The sequence below is a fragment of the Ziziphus jujuba genome, chromosome 6 (genome assembly GCF_031755915.1).
Source record: "Ziziphus jujuba cultivar Dongzao chromosome 6, ASM3175591v1".
In the NCBI taxonomy this organism is placed as follows: domain Eukaryota; kingdom Viridiplantae; phylum Streptophyta; class Magnoliopsida; order Rosales; family Rhamnaceae; genus Ziziphus; species Ziziphus jujuba.
In genome coordinates, this window is record NC_083384.1 from 10,996,090 (window position 1) to 11,014,849 (window position 18,760).

General features: G+C 29.0%; 2 protein-coding genes across 3 annotated transcripts; one reads left to right on the forward strand and one right to left on the reverse strand.

The window, feature by feature from the left end:
• Nucleotides 1–1,368: 1,368 nt before the first annotated feature.
• On the forward strand, nucleotides 1,369–3,068 carry LOC125418965 (uncharacterized). 2 transcript variants are annotated; one of them, XM_048463674.2, is made up of 2 exons: nucleotides 1,369–2,512; nucleotides 2,621–3,068. In XM_048463674.2, the coding sequence occupies exons 1-2, from the start codon at nucleotides 1,579–1,581 to the stop codon at nucleotides 2,938–2,940; spliced, it is 1,254 nt and encodes a 417-aa protein (XP_048319631.1). In that variant the 5' UTR covers nucleotides 1,369–1,578; the 3' UTR covers nucleotides 2,941–3,068. The 2 variants fall into 2 exon arrangements, with proteins under 2 accessions (XP_048319631.1, XP_048319630.1); XM_048463673.2 differs by having other exon boundaries at nucleotides 2,624–3,068.
• A 10,518-nt stretch (nucleotides 3,069–13,586) lies between these two features.
• Nucleotides 13,587–15,648, reverse strand: LOC107430874 (uncharacterized). Its single transcript, XM_016041744.4, has 3 exons — nucleotides 15,324–15,648; nucleotides 14,844–15,212; nucleotides 13,587–13,901 (listed from the first exon to the last, which is right to left on the reverse strand). Exons 1-3 carry the CDS (start codon nucleotides 15,403–15,405, stop codon nucleotides 13,696–13,698), a joined length of 657 nt encoding a protein of 218 aa, XP_015897230.3. The 5' UTR covers nucleotides 15,406–15,648; the 3' UTR covers nucleotides 13,587–13,695.
• Between the last annotated feature and the right edge of the window lie 3,112 nt (nucleotides 15,649–18,760).

Sequence of the window (18,760 nt, forward strand, 5' to 3'; positions counted from 1 at the left end):
TCCATGTAATATCCACACAGAGTCATATATATATATATATATATATATATAGGGTATGTGGAAGAAGAATGGCCTCTTATATACGTTTGTCCATGCGTTATCTTGTCCGTCCAATTACGTGCTAATTTATTTTTATAATATATGTTTTGATATACTCTTAGTGCTGATTACAGACTTTTTTTTCTTTTTTCTTTTTTTTTCCTTTTAAACATTCAAACCACGCTAATAAATGACATGCAGCGGTTGAGTAGAGTGAGATACTAAAATTTTTAAATTTGGTTCTATAAATGAATTAATTTTACTCAAGCTCATAAAATTTTAAAATAGTTTATATAAGATAAGTTGGAACTTATTATTAGACATGTAAGAAACAAGAAACTATGTGAACTTAATTTTGATTTGAAAGGCAGAGTTAGAAATTTTAACGTTTCGGTTTCACAATTGAAAAGAATTATATTTTGTCACTTCTACAAACATTTGTTATACTATTTGTTTTCAGTAAGTTCATTTCACAGGCTCTCTCTCTCTCTCTCTCTCTCTCTCTCTCACACACACACACACACACACACACACAAAAAGAAAAAACGGAAAAGTGGTTCATTTGAGACTGTATGGCACAAGAGACCTGGGTTGGTAACGAAGCCCAACTTAAAGGCCTTTAACAAAGGCCAATCCAACCAAATAAGAGCAACATAAAATTCCACCAATTAAGACTTAAGGGCCCAAGCACAAAGAGTCAACAAAGTCGGTAGCAATATGTCTCAGAAAATAAAACATAAAGTCGGTAGCTAAGGAATTCGTACAAATTTATAAACACCATGAAGATAAAAACTTAGACCTATAAAAAAATAAATAGTCAGCAACTTCGGCGACCACCTTATAGTAAACTAAAAAACAAAACATCTTTTTCCCATAATATTTAAAAAAAAAAAAATCCAAAATACCGTAACCGTATTCAGATCCAACGTGAAATGAAAATATTTATTTATATAACATAATAAAAATAAAAATAAACTTCCCAAACGCGTTCTACGATTTTTATTCAATTGGTTTCCCCGCCACACGTAGCGCGTGGCAGCTTCATTTTTACCACGACAGACCACAACACCACGTGCGTCGACTTCCTCGACACGCACTTTGTCTTAACGTACTTTATCGTACACACCCTACGCGACCGACCTGCGCGTAGGTCTATCATTTTTTTTATTTTTTTTATTTTCAACTAAATGTGAACCCAACGACCACATCATTCCCTTCAGTCTTCCCCGTGAAGCCAACAGCGGTCAAAACGCAAAGCTTCTCTCTTTCCTTCTTCTTTCCTTTCTTAATTCTTTATTTTTTATTTTTTATTTTTATATAATACACTTTTCTTTGTTATTGAATCTGTGCAGTTTTATTGTCTGGTAGGTGTCGTTTTGGCTGACAAACTTGTGGACGCTTATCTTTCTTCGCCTTAAAAACCCCACATTGAATTCACACATATAGCATTTATTGTATTTTCTTCTTTGCCTGTGCTCTGTTTGGTCTCTGTTTTCCTCTGAGTATTTCTCTGTGTGTCATTTTGGTTGAGTTCCAAGTATGACCAATTCACATGGTAATAATTCTGGTTGTTTTGCCGGCATATTACGCCGGATTTTGTGCACCGGAAATGTTCCCACCCACCCTTCCGATCAGATTTTGGATTCTAACAAAGTGGTCGAGTCCAAATCGAGTTGTCCTGAGAAAGAAGCAAAGGGTAATGACAAAGTTCATCAAATTCAAAGTCCAAGTGGACCTGGGATAGTGGCAAGGCTAATGGGATTGGATTCACTGCCGGAGACGAAATGGGTTCCCGGAGATAGAACCCCAGATTCAGTAAGTCGTAGTAGGTCAGTGAATTTTGCTGATTACTTGTTGAAATTCGATTTGAGCAGTAACAATGAAGCTCAGCATCATCGCCGGGTAAGAACTTCGGTGTCGTTTCGTGAGGTTCCATCGTCATTTAATGAGCAGAATCATGATTTTCTTTTTGTGTATTTGGATAATGCGAATGAGTCCACCAAGGAAATTGGGTTGAAGGGAAAGAAATGCGAAGCGGGTTTTGGAGAAAAGAAGCAGGGGATGGTGAAAGAAAAGAGTAGGAGCAGAGAGAAGGAGAAGAAAAGAGAAAATGAGAGAATGAAGAATAATAACAGTAAGAAAGAAAAAAATGAGGGGACCAGAAAGAAAATTTTGAATCTAAAGGACGAACCAAGGAGGGAATTAGTACGGAAAAAGAATTCGAAGAATTGTAGTACTAGTGGAAGTGGACCAAAAGGTTTGGGCTCTGTTTTACAGAAAAATGTTAACATCAATGGTGGTGGAGATTCCAAACCAGAAAATCAGAAGAAAGTGACAAAACAAAAATCCAACAAGAAGAGAAAAAACCAGCATGCGGGTAAGAAAATAGAGCCAATTAGCCAAGAAAATTCAAGTGGAGTCTCAGTGATTGACATCTATGACATTTTGATTCAAAATGAAACCCAGTTATCAGGTTTGCTTTTCTGACTCTGTTCCCACCACTTTTTTAATTTAGTAAAATGTAATTAGATTTTAATCCCATTTTCATTTTTGTAACTTTGTGTTCTTTGAATTTCAATAGCAGAAGATTCATTGCAGTCTATGAATTTAAAGAAGAAATCTTCAGCAAAGGTTCATAACAGTGAAGGGCTACTTGAAGGGAGTGCAGTGAAGAAAGAAGAGAATGAGGCAGTCTTCAACAAATGGGAAACAGAGGATTACATTGAATTAGCAAACCAACTTAACAGATTAACTGATGAAAATATCAAAGAGTCAAACTGGACGTCAAAGGATATGTTAGAGTTTGAAGGTTTTGATGAAGAAATATGCATGGAATTTGAAAGAAAAATCGTTGATAATCTATTACACCAGCTCATAGATGAACTTCTGGAAATTCCTTAGGAATTTTTTGTTTATTTTAGCACTTTGTAATGCTGTTAAATGAGCTTGTTAATCTAAATTTGTATATATGAATCAAAAAGTTGTATCTTTTTAATCTCTTTTCATATAGAATTGGAGTTTAGTGTGAACGGAGTTGCTGACTTTGCTTACCAGAGTAGCTGTACCTGGATATATAGAAAGCAACAAGCATTTAGAGTCACGTGATTAAAGCGATGAATAAGATTGAATCCAATTTATGACAAGAACACAATAATTAAATCATTCTGTGTATGGTGTGTATAATTAAATCAGTGATGGTGAATTCAGGCCTTTTTTTAATACTCCTCCACTTGATTGGAACGATTATGAAATAAAAATTAAAAAAATGTTTTAAATATTTCTAGTTTTGTTATGCAAATTTCACCAACCAGTTCAGTACTTCAGTATAGAGTTCTTTTTCAGGGAATGTAGGATCTAGCTGTCACGAGTCTTCTAAAGGAAGCGAGCTTAATTATTTCTTCTTTTGCAGAGGAAGTCAGTACTCGCAAATCTCGGTCTAACTTCGTTTCCTTAGGCCTTAAGTCTGAAAAATCACACTAAAAACTTTTTGAGAAAAAGAAGATTGAAGGGACATTTTATCTCCATATAGTTGACCTCTCAAGTAGTTTAGATTTTTTTTTTTTCCCTCTTTTAAGATTAGAAATGAGAAGATCCGAACCCACATCATCATCGAAGCAATTAGTGATGGAGCTGCTGTGTAGAGACATTAATGAGGACGATGATATTATTATTATTATTATTATCATCATGAATCTCAAATTAACATAGTCAAAGTCCATATAGAGTTCCCAATACATGCATATATGTGTGCAAAGCTTTAACTCTGAAATCAACCAATTGATGAAACCACAAGGCTTAGCAGTTGACAAGAGTTTGTACTACATTATGCAGGCAAAAGCAATACAAAATTAAATACCGAAGAAAAAGGAATACACCCACACCACACCCCGCCCCCAACCATGACTCAATGACGCATCAGGATGAGATCAGAGCACAACTACCCCAGCTCACTGAATAATTTCTGTCAATCATAAATGTAAAGGATCCTCTTGCCACGTCTGCATATTCCTCAAAAAGCAAAAGCCAAGCTCTTCCTTTCCTTTATTTATTTATTTATTTTTTTTTATGTGTACCTACGCTGAAGAGGAGGCTATAGAAAAAGTTATACGTAACCGTTGCATATAAGTTACATGTAACAAATGGACATGTAACCATTACATGCAAATCACATATAACTTAATTTAACTTAATTCCATGAATATGTTGTAAAGCAGATTAATTATTCTTTCCCTATCTTGCTTCTTAATTACATAAGTTGAACCTCATTTCTCTGTTCCACTCATGTATATTCCACCTCTGGCTTAGTCACTATTTCCGCCTCATCATCATCCACACTACTAGACGGCTACGGATCGACATTACCATCTTCCACCAAGACGTGAACCCAAAATCAGGCTGGTTAAAACCACATTGCAAATTGTTCATTGAGAATTCCGAAAATTGAGATGTCGTTGATGATGAGTACGATTGTATATATCCGTTTTCACTATCGAAAATCCCACATTCTTGTTGATCATCCAAAGGACTAATAAAATTGGATACCTAAGAGAAGTTGTTTGTGGAGAATAAAGACGTCCGATTTTGCCACAAATATTTAGAGGAGGAGGAGCATTAATATATTATTAGTAGCAAAAGATGTACGACAAGTCGTCTTACTTATCACATAGGGAGCAATGGTAGGAAGTCGTTTTTCTTCTTCTGCGTGAGCATAAGAGCAATCTTCTTGCTTGCACGAGTTCATATACCAGCAATGCCTGGTTCTGACAAGCATAGGGTGACACAGTTCCTCCATTATTCCAGTGAATAAGAACAAGAGAATTTCCTCTAGGACAAAACCCTCTTTTGAAATCCAAACAAAGAAAGCAACTAAACTTACGCCATAGCAAATCTCTCCCACCCAGGGCCGGCTGAAGGCATAGGCCACTAAGGCATATGCCTAGGCCCCCATTTTATTGGGCCCCAAAAAATATATTATCTATATTATATATATATATATATATATATTTATTAAATAAAATATTATTATTAATTTATTTTGGAAATATAAGGAAGCGGTTATTGTCAGGATTTTAAATTATTTTTAATTGATCATTTATTGTTATAATTATCTATAATTATTTTTATTTTTGAAAAAAAATACTAATAAAATTTAATTGAAATTTTTTATATTTTATTTCTATAATTAATTAGATGTAATGGTAAAAAAAAAAAAAACACATATTAAATACCCATTACACATATTATATAAAATAATATAATATAATATATTATATTATTTTATATGAATTCATGATGTAGTTATTTACTAATCATTCTTATTGTTTATATATATATATATATATATATATCTCACGGTTTTATTTTGTATTTTGTATTTTTGTTTTTTATATATCTTTTATTCAACTAAATTGATTAGATTTGAACCCTTATATAGTGTTTTTAATTTGGGTCAATTATTCTCCTAGATGCTTATTCTAATTAATCTAAATAAAAGTTAATATTTGTTTATTCTTTTATCATATTCATGCAGGTAACAGTGTCAGACTTTAAAGTATCATCAAATTGAAAGTGCAAAGCATAAATCAAGTTTTATTGTTTCTTTATTTTTAGGCATATTAGTTTTGATAAAATATTAGGGATCTATATTTTCTATTATTTTAATATAAATATGTCTGCAAGAAAATATGAGTCTGGATATGCAAAACATATGAAAAAAAATAAAAAACAAAAGAATTTATCCAATCTCAAAAAGGAGCACTTAATAGGTTTGTTACTAATACTAAAAATCAAAACTCAGAAAAACCAATTGAAAATCTAAATGAAAAAATAATTGAATTTTCACTAAAAGATTATATTTTATTAGGACAAAAAGAAATTTGTCAAGAACTTTCTAATAATCATAAATCTAATTCACCTAATATTAATATTAACAAAGAAGATAATAATAATTTAGAAGAAGATGAATTAGTTGATCAAGAAGATAAAAATTTTAATGATATTGATGAAACTATTGTTAAAAATATATATAATCCAGCACAATGGGAAAAAATAAATACAAATTTAACAGATTTATTAGTTGAAAAAGGTCCAATTAGAGAAACCAATTTATGTTTTCCACATGATGAAAATTCTAGACACTTTTCTACTGTCTATTACATTCGAAAATTATCAAATGGAGAAAAACATGATAGGAGAAGGCTAGTATATTCAAAAGAATTAGATAAAGTATTTTGCTTTTGTTGTAAATTATTTAGTCAAAAATCAACTACAATTCAGTTAGCAAAAGAAGGATGTGACGGCTGGAAAAATCTTAGTGCCAAGCTTAAAAGTCATGAAACAAGCAGTGAACATATTATAAATATGAATATTTGGTTTGATGTTGAAATGAGATTACTTAAAAATGAAACTATTGATCAAAACTTACAAGAAAAGATAAACAAAGAAAAAGAGCATTGAGGAACGTATTAGTAAGAATTATTGCTGTAGTTAAAAATTTTGCAAAAACGAATCTGGCATTTCGTGGCACAAATGAGAAGATTTATCAAGATAACAATGGAAATTTTTTAAGTTTAATTGAAATGATTGTAGAATTTGATCCTATAATGCAAGAACACCTTATATGTATTCAAAATGGTGAAATTAATAATCATTACCTTGGCCATAACATACAAAATGAGTTAATAAATATATTAGAATCAGAAATAAAAAGTATTACAATTAAAAAAATAAAAAAAGCAAAATACTTTTCAGTTATACTTGATTGTACCCCAGATATAAATTATCAAGAACAAATGTCTCTTATATTAAGATGTGTAGATATTTCAACAAATCCAATCAAAATAGAAGAGTATTTTTAGAATTTTTAAAAGTGAATGATACATAAGGGAAAGGCCTTTTTGATATACTTATTAGTATAATAAAAATTTTTGAACTTGATATAAATGATATAAGAGGACAAGGATATAATAATGGGTCTAATATGAAAGGTAAACAACAAGACGTACAAAAGAGATTGTTAGATATAAATTCTAGAGCTTTTTATACACCATGTGGTTGTCATAGTCTTAATTTAATGCTTTGTGATATGGCTAATTCTTGTCCTAGTGCTATAACATTTTTTGGCATGACACAACCTATATACTCATTATTTTCTTCTTCTGCAAAAAGATAGAAAATTTTGCAAGACCATGTATCTAATTTAACTCTTAAACCATTATCACAAACACGTTGAGAAAGTCGTCTTGAAAGTGTTAAAGCAATAAAATATCCAACTCCACAAATAAGAGATGCTTTATATCAACTAGAAGAAGCTAGTAATGATCCTAAAATAAAAAGTGAAGCGATTTCTTTAGCAACATATGAGATTGAAAATTTTGAATTTTTATTAAGTATGATTATTTAGTATGATATATTGTTTGTAGTTAACACTGTTAGTAAATTTTTACAATATAAAGATATGAATATCGCCATTGCATTAGATCAGCTAAAAGGTTTTGTTTCATTTTTTAATGACCATAGAGAAAATGGGTTCACATCTACTGTGATTTATGCTAAAGAGATTGCTAATGAAATGAATGTAGAACCAAAATTTCATGAAAAACGTGTAACTGGAAGAAAGAAAGAATTTGATGAAAATGAAACTAATGAGGTGAGACTGTCACCTAAATAATTTTTTAAAATTAATTATTTTAACTATGTTAGCTGATATTGATGGTTTAGATTTATTTTCAGAACTAAAATTTTTAAAAGAAATAATAAATCCTGAATTAAAAACAACACTTGAGATACTAAACTTTACAAAAAAAATTAAATTATTTTCCTAATGCATAGATAGCTTATAGAATATTATTGACAATACTTGTTAGTATAGCTTCAACAGAAAGAAATTTTTTAAAATTAAAATTAATACATATTAGTATAGCTTCAACAGAAAGAAGTTTTTCAAAATTAAAATTAATAAAATTTCATTTATGCTCAACAATGTCTCAAGAAAGATTAACTAATTTGACAATTTTATCAATTGAAAAAGATTTATTATCAAAACTTAAATATAAAAATTTAATTAGTAACTTTTTATCTCAAAAAGCTAAAAAATTAGATTTTATATAAAAATCTATTTTTTAAAAACAAATATTTAATTTAAAAAAAAAATATTAAGGCTCCAAATATTTTTCTCTGTCTAGGGCTGAAAATTGCTTGAGACGGCCCTGCTCCCACCCACCCCACCTTGATGAACAAAAGGACATGGCTTCGCTGGGTAGAAACAGATATTTCGTTCACAGTTTTTGACCTTGTATATATACATCATGAACTGTGGTGCTCGATCTATTCAGCCAACCATGTAGATAACAGAATGAAAAATCTGAGTACTCGTCATAAAATGTTTGCTCCATTGAATTCTGCATTTGGTGTTTTTTTATATGCAAAGGCCTGATTCTTTCTCTGCAAAAAAATTATTAAAATTAATTAGTCATTTAAGGTTAGGGTGTTTTTATTAATTAGTCTACCGAACGATCCAATTGTTGTTCTTCATTATCATTATTATTTTTTTTTTCAGTTGAGATTAGCATTTGTGCCAACGTAATTGAGATTAATTTGTCCTTCGAAGTTAGATTTGTTTTCATTTTTTCACTTTGTTTTTCTACTTGTATGGATTTCTCTGTTTTAATAAAATTTTGTGGGCTTCCTTCATGGGATAGCTAGTCTAGTACTTTAATTTAATTTATTTTTATTTATAAAAGCAGGAACTTTAATTTCATTGCATGCTTAACCAAAATGAAAATAAACGCAGCAGAATAAAATTCACAAGCCCATATATATATGTATATGGGTGCATTCAATATACAAAAATATGTAACTGATATCCTTTAACAAATCATTTTAATTTTTGATTGTACATCGATTGGGATTAGCATAGCAGTAAGGCCATTACAGCCATATTATAAAGTCTTGGGTTCAAGACAATCTTAATAGTATATTAGATATGTCCATGATTTATGTATGGATAGATTTATCCATTCAAAGCATAAGATGACATATATATATATATATATATATATATATAAATGAAAAAAAGGGTCAAATATCTTATAGTGGAGAGGATTAGGAAAGGGAAATCTTGTGTATGGGTGTCTGGCCAGCCACTGGATTGATAGAAAAATTAAATATAAACTAACAATTAAGGATTAATATTTTTTATCGAAATTTAATTTATATCATTTGAAAAGGAAAGACAAAAAAAAGAAAGAAGGTCAAAAAAATGCCAAAAAAAAAATTCATAAATTTAATTAGCAGAAATAATACATAAGGTTCACTATATAGGCTGGGAAAAAGAAGAACGAAGAGATTTCTCAACCTACCAGAAATTACTATTGTTACTACTTGACACTATCTACACAGCAGCGGCGAGAACATCCTGATTCAATAAGGGAAATTAAGCAGCAAAGTTTATACATTTTCTCAATGAGCAAAGCCCACAAATATCATATAGGGAAGCCCAACCAATTTACAAAGCAATAATTACTTTAATTCAAATAAATATTCCAATTTGTCTTTTCGAATTTCAGATAATATAGGCAGCTCCATATATAAAAAAATACTTTTTCATGAAGAAAGTTTCTTAATTGTACAAGAAAGGTTTGCACAAGAAAGGTTTGGATGCGGGTAAGGCCTGGCTTCTTTACTATCCCTGTCGAAGTTCGAAGTGGCAGAGCAGCACGGCTGCTATCTACCTTCTCTGCCAGAGACTACCAAAAAAGAAAAAAGAAAAAAGTTTGGATTTTCAGAATGCAATAGCGAGATGGTCTATTTATAACATGTAATGTAAATATCATGAGAAACTTCTTTGCTGTTTTTATTACCAAAAATAAAAAAACACTTCTTTGTTATTTTTTATTCTTGATTTTTTATTTTTTATTTTTTGATTTTCGGGCTGGCAGGCAAAAAGCTTTTTTGATATTTATCAACTTCTTACCCTTTAACACAGCCCATTGGTTAGGCCCTTTCTCCTCTACAATGCCTGTAGACACGTATATCAAATCTGGGATCATTCCCCTTTCTTAATATTTCAATTTGCATTGGAAAAGCATGCTATTATTAATCGAAGGATAATAGAAAATATATATTAGATTTATTAATGACTGTTTTCGTACACTTTCAAATGATTCTAAGTCATAAAAGAATTTCTTTAACACATAGAATTACATCCTTTCAATATATGAGAAAAATATAAACTAATTTCATTTCAGCTTGAAGTACACATAATATTTTGCCAAAAGCTGGACAAATATATCTTTAGCAAAAAAAAAAAAAAAAAGCTAGACAAATATATATGATTAATTAAACTCCTATTATCCAAAAAGACTCACTATGCTTTACCATACTTTGACACTTACTTTAATTTTTTTTTTTTTTGGTAGTACAAAAATATTTATTTATGTGGATAAAAAGTTTTGGATAAGAATGAAACAATGACATTCCAAATTAAAGTATCAATTATATCTTACAAAACACACACCATTTACTATATAGTATTACAAAATTGTGTACGGCAGTACCCACCGCATCTCCACGTAATTTGCTAATAGTTCTACGAACATTTTATTTTTTTCACAAACTTGTATTTAGTTATTAACATTCAGTATAGTTTTCGCCATTGTTGTTAACGCAGAGGAGAACAACGGGCTGCTGATGGGCTTGTACTCCTCTCGTCTTCGTTCTTTGGATCCATGTCCACAAACCAACTGTATACCCACCGCTCATGAATATCATATTCCGAAAATGCCTTCGTCTCTTCCATGAATTTTCTGCAATTTTTTTTTTTTTGTTTATTTTTTTTTGGGAACGACTTTATTTTATTTTTTAATTTCCCAAAAGGTTAGGAGGCAGAGGAACAGAAACGACTTCCCGGAGGTCAATCAGTCCTTCTGCAGAAATGCATTTGTGCATTTTTATTTTATTTTTATTTTTTAATTTTTTTCACTTCTAGTTTGTAAGGATTTGCTAATTTAAAATTTTCAGTATAACCTCTTTACAATTCAATTTTTTTTAGCTTTAGCTTTTTAATGGTTAAACTATTAGTAAATTTGTATGTTTGAGTTAAAAATGACACTTTTAAATTTTACTTTTTGATATATATGTATATATAAATAATCCATTTATTATATTATTATTTTTTGAAAATATTTATTAATATTTATTTTCAAATAACAATTTTATTTTATAATTTTCTTAGACATAAATATTGTGAATAGGATTAGGTGGTCAATAAATAAATGAAAATTTATGATTAACCTTTTTCAAATCCAATTATATATATATATATATATATAAATTTTCATTAAAAAAAAAAATAAAGGGTTGAAAGTGTCATTTTGAGTAAAATATATAAGTTGATTAAAATTTAACCGACAAAGGAACTAAAGAGACAAAAGAACAAATTTGAAAAGGCTGTAATGAAAATTTTCCAAAACAGAGATGTATTTGTGCAAAACATTCAAAACATAAAAGGCTAAAGTGAATTTTATTTTGTATATATGCTTATGTGATATAAAAATTGATATTATTTTAATATAGAGCATAAACATACAATATATTTTAAAATCATTCCTTAACTGTAATGTATATGAGGATATTTATGGATATTAATGAAAATTATGCTTAGCTTGGTTGTTAATTAATTGAAGGTTACTAAATTAATTAGCTCTCTAGCATTTATCGAATGAACTATTTAATGGCATGTGATTTAACCATTAATTCCCAGCGAGTACATTTTTTTGGATAAATATTCAAAGTGTATCTGATAGATTGATAGAGCAGAAAACGGTGGTCTATACATACATATATATATATATATATATGTTGGTAATGTTTGCATGATTTACAACGCTACAGGAGATCCAATAACATATATTAACTCTTACAATTGTGTAGGCCTTGTGTTGAGCCATCATTCCTCATGGCTGCTTGTAACAAGGGTTTTAGACTTAATTTTATGCCAATGTACCAATGCATTGTTTGAATTGTGTGTCAGATTAATAGTAATGATCCACATGCACTCCTCTACTTATGATCCCATTTGTGTTCAATGATTAAATATGGAGGAGTACTTAAGGAAAAAAAAAAATTTACATAAACTCCCCTTTTAGTTTCGAATTTCTTTTTAGAAAAGTAATATATGTCAAAACACTGCGTTTCATCTTATAATGAAAGATAAATTAGTTAAAATTTAACATTGTAATAATTATTTAAATAGTGCTATATTGAAACAAAATTAAATGGTTAAAAGGCTGTATTGACATTTCCCAAAATAAAAATATATTAGCGAAAAGAAATATATATATATATATATATTATAGGGAGGAGCATAATGATATTTATGAAAAAAAATAAAAAGATAAAAAAAACCTCGTATAATTATTATGTTTAGTATATTAACTTTTTAACTGGAGACTTTGACAATTTGAGTTGTAAAATAGACATGTAAATGATAATATTAGTTCATCCATTCATAAATTGAAAAAAATAAATGACTCGTAAAGGGTACCGAAGACATAGGATTCCAGAAATTATAAAGTTCAATGAAAAGAGTGTGAGCTGGAAAATTAATATATATTTGGAATATTTAAAATATATAAGAGAAATTAAATCAAAGAGAATTAAATGTTGATTTTTTGCGGACATAGAATTAATAAATGTTAACTTAATTAGCTGGGTTGGCAGGGTATTTACAAAAGGAAATCTATTAAAGATAATTAAGGATATCTTCTTCATCTTCCTTTCAAAAATATTTATTTTTTTCATTTTAATATATTCTCATTTTTGGAAAAAAAAAAACAGATATAAATGTTTGACTATTTATAGAAATTAATAAGTTTGGATTTCTTATAACCAAAATTACTAAATTTTATGTGACAAATTCAATTAAATCAGGGGAAGTGTTTTCTTGGGCCCCTTTACATTGTGGGCCCTAAGGAAAAGCCTCATCGGCCTTAGCCTTGACCCGGTACGGTCCCAAGTCTACAGATTTTTTGCCATCAATAAGGCGCTATTTTTTTTTTTTTTTTTTTTTTTTTTTGGAAAGATCAATCAGCAAGGAATTAATTAACTTTCACTATGACTTTTCAATTTGAAGGTGATAAATTACTTTCCTTCGTAACTAAATCAAATTTTGTCTACTGCCGTGGAAGATTTTTCGTAATACCTAACAATTTCATGGTAGATTTCCGGCCAATAAACCTTAAAACATTTTGGTGATTAAAAAGTTCAATGCTGTTCAATTTTTCTTTTGTGAGAACCTCTTTTATTTTTTACGGGACAAAAACTCGAAATTTTCATTGCCAATGATGGTTGCTATATAGAGAAACTAGTGAAATGAATATAAAAAGAAGAGAGTGAAAGAATTAAAAGGGATATTTGACTACATAGCCGACGGACCAACCAAAAACTAGTAGAGATGCTAAATATTGGATGTATGAGAATTTGAACTCACAAACATTATCTGGAAAAAAAGTGAGTTCGCTGTTGAACTGTTTCAACAGAGATAATAATTGAAGTCAAACACAAATAATGTGTTAGAGCATATTATTGAGAGAAAAAAGTTGCTACATGGCATAATTTATAACAAATATCATAAAAATAATTTGCTTTTTTTACTCTTCAAGCCGCTCCATTTTTATTGGTGCCTTGAGTTTGTGATGCTGCTTGGGCGGAGGAGGAAGTTTGGATTTTAGTACCTTTCCCGCTAGCCAGTTGTGACTTAACACTAGCATAAACTCCGTGGTTTACAAGGGCTTCAGAATAACCCGCTTGAAGTTCTTCGATTCCACCACCTTGACCTATCTCCAGACAAAGCGTGTAACATCCTGCGTAGTCAAATAGAAAATAAAAATAAGTATTCTGTGCATTAATTAAAATATGAAAATACTACAAATAACTTTAAAAGCCATTTATTTTATATATCATTTGCTCGTATTTCATTTTTATTATTTTAAATTTATATAAGTTGTTTATCTTAATGATTTATATAAATAATTTATTATTATATTAATTATTAGTAGTTAGAATTTGTTATCTATATATAAATGTTAATGAAAAAAAAAAGACTGAAACTAAAAACTAATATAATTTAAAGTTGTGTGTATATATATTTTCTCTTTTTATTTTATAATTAACAAAAATATATAATTATTTTTAATTAGCATTAAAAAATTATTAAAATAAAAAATTATATGCAATTTATTAATAATAATAATAATAATAATAATAATAATAATAATAATAATAAAAAAACAAGTTAGCTAACAGAACCAAAGGTTAAATATTCAAGTCAACTACTTCTATAAAGCATTTTCAAAAAAGCAAAGCATTTTGAAGAAAGCACAACCCAACACATATGCCAACACGATAAGACAAATGTCTCATCACAAAATAATAAATAAACAAAAATTAGTCAGTAGATTTCCACAGGACAAAGTAAATAATAATTATTCGTGTAATTATTACACATTAAATCTCCAAAGGACAAAAAATTATTACTCATTGCCGTACTAGATTTAACTAAAAGAACTTTTGACAATAGAAATTGTTTAGTAATCAAAAGCAATTTTAGCCACAGAACTTTTGTCATGGCATATATATAATCACAGCGAAAATAAAAAAAATAAAAATAAAAATAAAGGCAGAAAGTCATACGTAAAATTTTATTCATATATATATATATATATATATAAATTTCAACACGATCCAAATAATTATTTGTGCAAAATTTAGGAAGTATCAACCAATAAACAATTAAAGATACGCACCTTCTACCAGATCGTACTCCACAGTTTCAAGATCACAACAAGCGTCGGACTGACCATGAAAAGTGGCGGACCCCAAAATTTGTTGGCTCTCAGTCACTAATTTTGCTCCTTCCTGCAAAAGCCTAGCCCCTCTACTAGCTTTCTCTGCAGCCCTCTCCATTTCAGGATTGGAAGAGTTTGTGAGCTTTAAAACACCAACTGAATCAGCTATCTCAAAACCTACCTCCGCCGTCGGATCCATACTTGTTAGCTCTTCTAAGCGCAGTATGGTTGGGTTTTCATGAGTACTTTCCCCACTTTGAGGGCCCTCCATGAACTGATCTGGACTAGTAATTGCCTTAGTTTCGTCACCATTATAATTGTCATTACCTGACACAATTCCAAATAGGTCACTAATATATAAAAAGCTTGGTTTAGAAATAAATGTGGGGATACAATATTCTATGAAAGAAATATTATAAGTAGTTTGATCTTAATTACCTGCAAAAGACGGAGCTACTTCATCGGAAGCTGGAGGTTTGGAAGAAGAAATGGCCAGTTGTTGTTTTCTGTTCTCTTCCATGGCTTCACAAACTGCAGTATGTGAGAGTAGGTTGTAAGATAACTGATTTTGTATGAGGAGGATAAACTAATTGATATAGACTATATAGAGAGACAGAGAGAGTCTGTAAAGTCCTTTTATGAGGATGGGAAAGTGGGTGGAAGTAGTTTGAGAGACTTCGAGGAAACAAAGATGAAAGACACTTCTGGGGTAAATTGTAATTAACACAAACTTCAGGGTTCAGATGTAATCTCAAAATTGTTCCCATGCCTCTCTTTCTCCCTTGATCGACGATCGTCTCTCTCCTTGCTACGCGTTTTATCAGCTGGACCTTAAAGCTTTGTTTTCATTGAATTCCACATGGCACCGCGTAAACCTACATCTTCATGTCAGTCAAGCAATTTGCTCAGATCTCGTCATGGTTAAAAAACATAAAAAAAAAAATAAAAAAAATAAAAAAAACGAAAAAGGGCCTAAAGTCATTTTAATATCAATACAGGGAAATACTAAATTATATAAAAAAAAGTTAAATTTCTAATTTAATGTTTCTATTTTTGTGTGTATTAGTAAACTGCAACTCCCCTTTTCATATAACATATATTTATTCTTCAAAACTTTCGAGAAAATAGTGCAATTTATAAAGATATCCTAATAATTATAGATTGTAAAGAAGAACTGGTAAAGACCACGGACACCGAAAACATAGGACTTCAAAAATTATGAAGTTTAATGCATCGAGATGTGTAATTTTGTGGAAATTAACAAGAATGTTGGGGGATACAAATGCTTCCTCTTTTTTTTTTTTTTTTTTCCCTTTTAATATAATTTTAGGTTATGAGATTTGATCTCAAGATTATTTTTTGAGAAAAATAATGACTTTGTCCCTAAATTGTACATAATTTAAAAAAAGAGTGAGATATCAAATTGCTTGTAACTTAATATGATAAAATGTCATATCATAATTATTGTACTGCACAATATTAGATTTTATTTTGTCTTTTCGAATTTCAGATATATAGGCAGGCCTATATATAAGTATACACCTTTTCATAAAGAAAGTTTCTTAATTGTACAAAAAAGGTTTAGATTTTTAGAATACAATAGGTCAAATGATCTATCTATAACATGTAATGTAAATATCATGACAAAACTTCTTTTTTATTTTTTATTTTTTAATTGTTGGGCTGGCAGCTAAAAACCATTTTTAATATTTTCCACTTCTTACCCGTTAACCCCATTGACTAGGCCTTTTCTCCTCTACAATGTCTGCAGATAGGTATATCAAATCTGGGATCATTCCTCCTTCTTAACATTTCAAGTTTGCATTCGAAAAGCATGCTATTAATCGCAAAGGATAATAGGTAATTAGATTTATTAATTACTGTTTTGGTACACTTTCAAATGATTTTAAGTTATAAAAGAATTTCTTTAACACATAGAATTACATACTTTCAAGAGATGGAAAAATATAAACTAATTTCGTTTGAGCTTGAAGTTCACATAATATTTTGCCCAAAGCTAGACAAATATATATGATCAATCATACTCCTATTATCCAAAAAGACTCAGTATGCTTTACTATACTTTGAAAATTACTTTAATTGTTTTTTTTTTTTTTTTGTAATATAAAAATATTTGTTTATGTGGATAAAAAGCTTTGGATAAGAATGAAACGATGACATTACAAATTAGAGTATCAATTATCTCTTAAAAAACACACACCATTTACTATAGTATTAGAAAAACGTGTACGACAGTATCAAAAACTAGTATTTAGATATTAAAGGCCTGTTTGACCATTTTTTTTTAAAACAGTTTTCTGTTCTGTAAAACAGAAAACTGTTTTCAAAACAAAAATTGTTTGTTTGGCCATCAGTTTTCAAAAACAATTCTAGAAAACAAATGGAAAAAAAAAAATGAAAAACAATAAAATGATGTTTTCATCCGTTCTGAAAATAATAAAATATTTATTATTTTAATTTTTTGTCTTCATTGTTTTTTTTTTAGTCTGCGTTTCTCTATCTTATAGAGAGAAAGTTGTAGAGAGAAAACATTACTTCAATTTTTTAGAATATCTTAGAGAGAGAAGTTATAGAGAGAGAAAGATAAAATATTATACCTTAATAAATATATCCAATAAAATTTTTTTATTCTCTTATTTTATCTTCTTCTTTTTTTAAATTTTTTTTAATAGAACAATTTTAAAAAATAGCTATTCCTCTTTTTTTCTTTTTAATTCTTTATAAGTTACATCAATTTTTTTTTTTCCTTTCCATCATTATATACCTACTAGTTTATTATTTTTTATCTTTTTTTTTTCTTACTTCTTTTATCAGGTTTTTTTTTTGGAGCAAATATTTCTTATATTAATTATTTATTTTTCTATTTTGTTCTTTTTCCTTATCAAATATTCTCTCTCTCTCTCTCTCTCTCTTTCTATTTTGTTCTTTATCCTAATTTTCCATTTTTCCTTTATTCCATTTTTTTTTCTTATTTTCCATTTCTATCAGATTTTTTTTTAAATTTTTAAATTTTCTTTTTCATTATTTTTCTGTTTTTCTATAAGTTGTTTTTTTCCCCCCTTATCTCCTATTGTATTTATTTATTTTTTTCTTTTTATTGTTTATTTTTGTTTTTACATTTCCTCTGTAACAGTGTTAAAAAGATTTAACAATATATTATAATGTGAATGAATTAATAATAATGAACCAAACTCAGACGATGAATGCTGCGAAAGAAATGTGGCAAAATTATATATGGGTATATGCACTATATTTTGAGGATATACAATATACTATTATTATTATTATTATTATTGCTGATGAATATATTATTTATTCATTTAAGCACACCCTAGAGTAATTTCATTTTGAAAGAAAGGATATTAGCATTACAAGCTATTAGAAATTATATTTAACAAGTTGACTACCACTAGAGTGTTTTGTCATGCATCTATTAATGACCCACCTAAAACAAATGATGAGATGGAACTGGAGGCTAAAAGTGCACATGTTAACGCTAATCATAATGATCCCTTTTATATCCTTGCTAAATCAACAAGTTATTTGAAGAAATACACTGCATTATTTAGCAATTCTATCTCACCAACAAAAATATTGATGAAATACATACAATCAACAAAAAAATTAGAAAAAAATTTCATATAAACCTTTTCAGATTTGCATTAATTTCAATTTAATCCCTAAGGTTTTAAAAATGTCATTACATTCTCTCAAGTTTCAAATAGTCTTCATTTTTATTTCCTATTATTTCATTTACACCTCTCAAAATAATTTCATCTACATCTCTTATAATAGTCCTAGTTGTAATTTTCAAAATTTGAAAAACTAAATTTAAATTAATAAAAACTTGTGAG

What these genes read in the sequence shown, in the direction of transcription:
- LOC125418965 (XM_048463674.2), top strand. Translation starts at nt 1,579, where the DNA reads ATGACCAATTCACATGGTAATAATTCTGGTTGTTTTGCCGGCATATTA. An exon ending in AAATGAAACCCAGTTATCAG is followed by an intron (nt 2,513 to 2,620) that starts GTTTGCTTTTCT and finishes GAATTTCAATAG; the next exon opens with CAGAAGATTCATTGCAGTCT.
- LOC107430874 (XM_016041744.4), bottom strand. Translation starts at nt 15,405, where the DNA reads ATGGAAGAGAACAGAAAACAACAACTGGCCATTTCTTCTTCCAAACCT. An exon ending in AGTAGCTCCGTCTTTTGCAG is followed by an intron (nt 15,213 to 15,323) that starts GTAATTAAGATC and finishes GAATTGTGTCAG; the next exon opens with GTAATGACAATTATAATGGT. An exon ending in GGAGTACGATCTGGTAGAAG is followed by an intron (nt 13,902 to 14,843) that starts GTGCGTATCTTT and finishes TTGACTACGCAG; the next exon opens with GATGTTACACGCTTTGTCTG.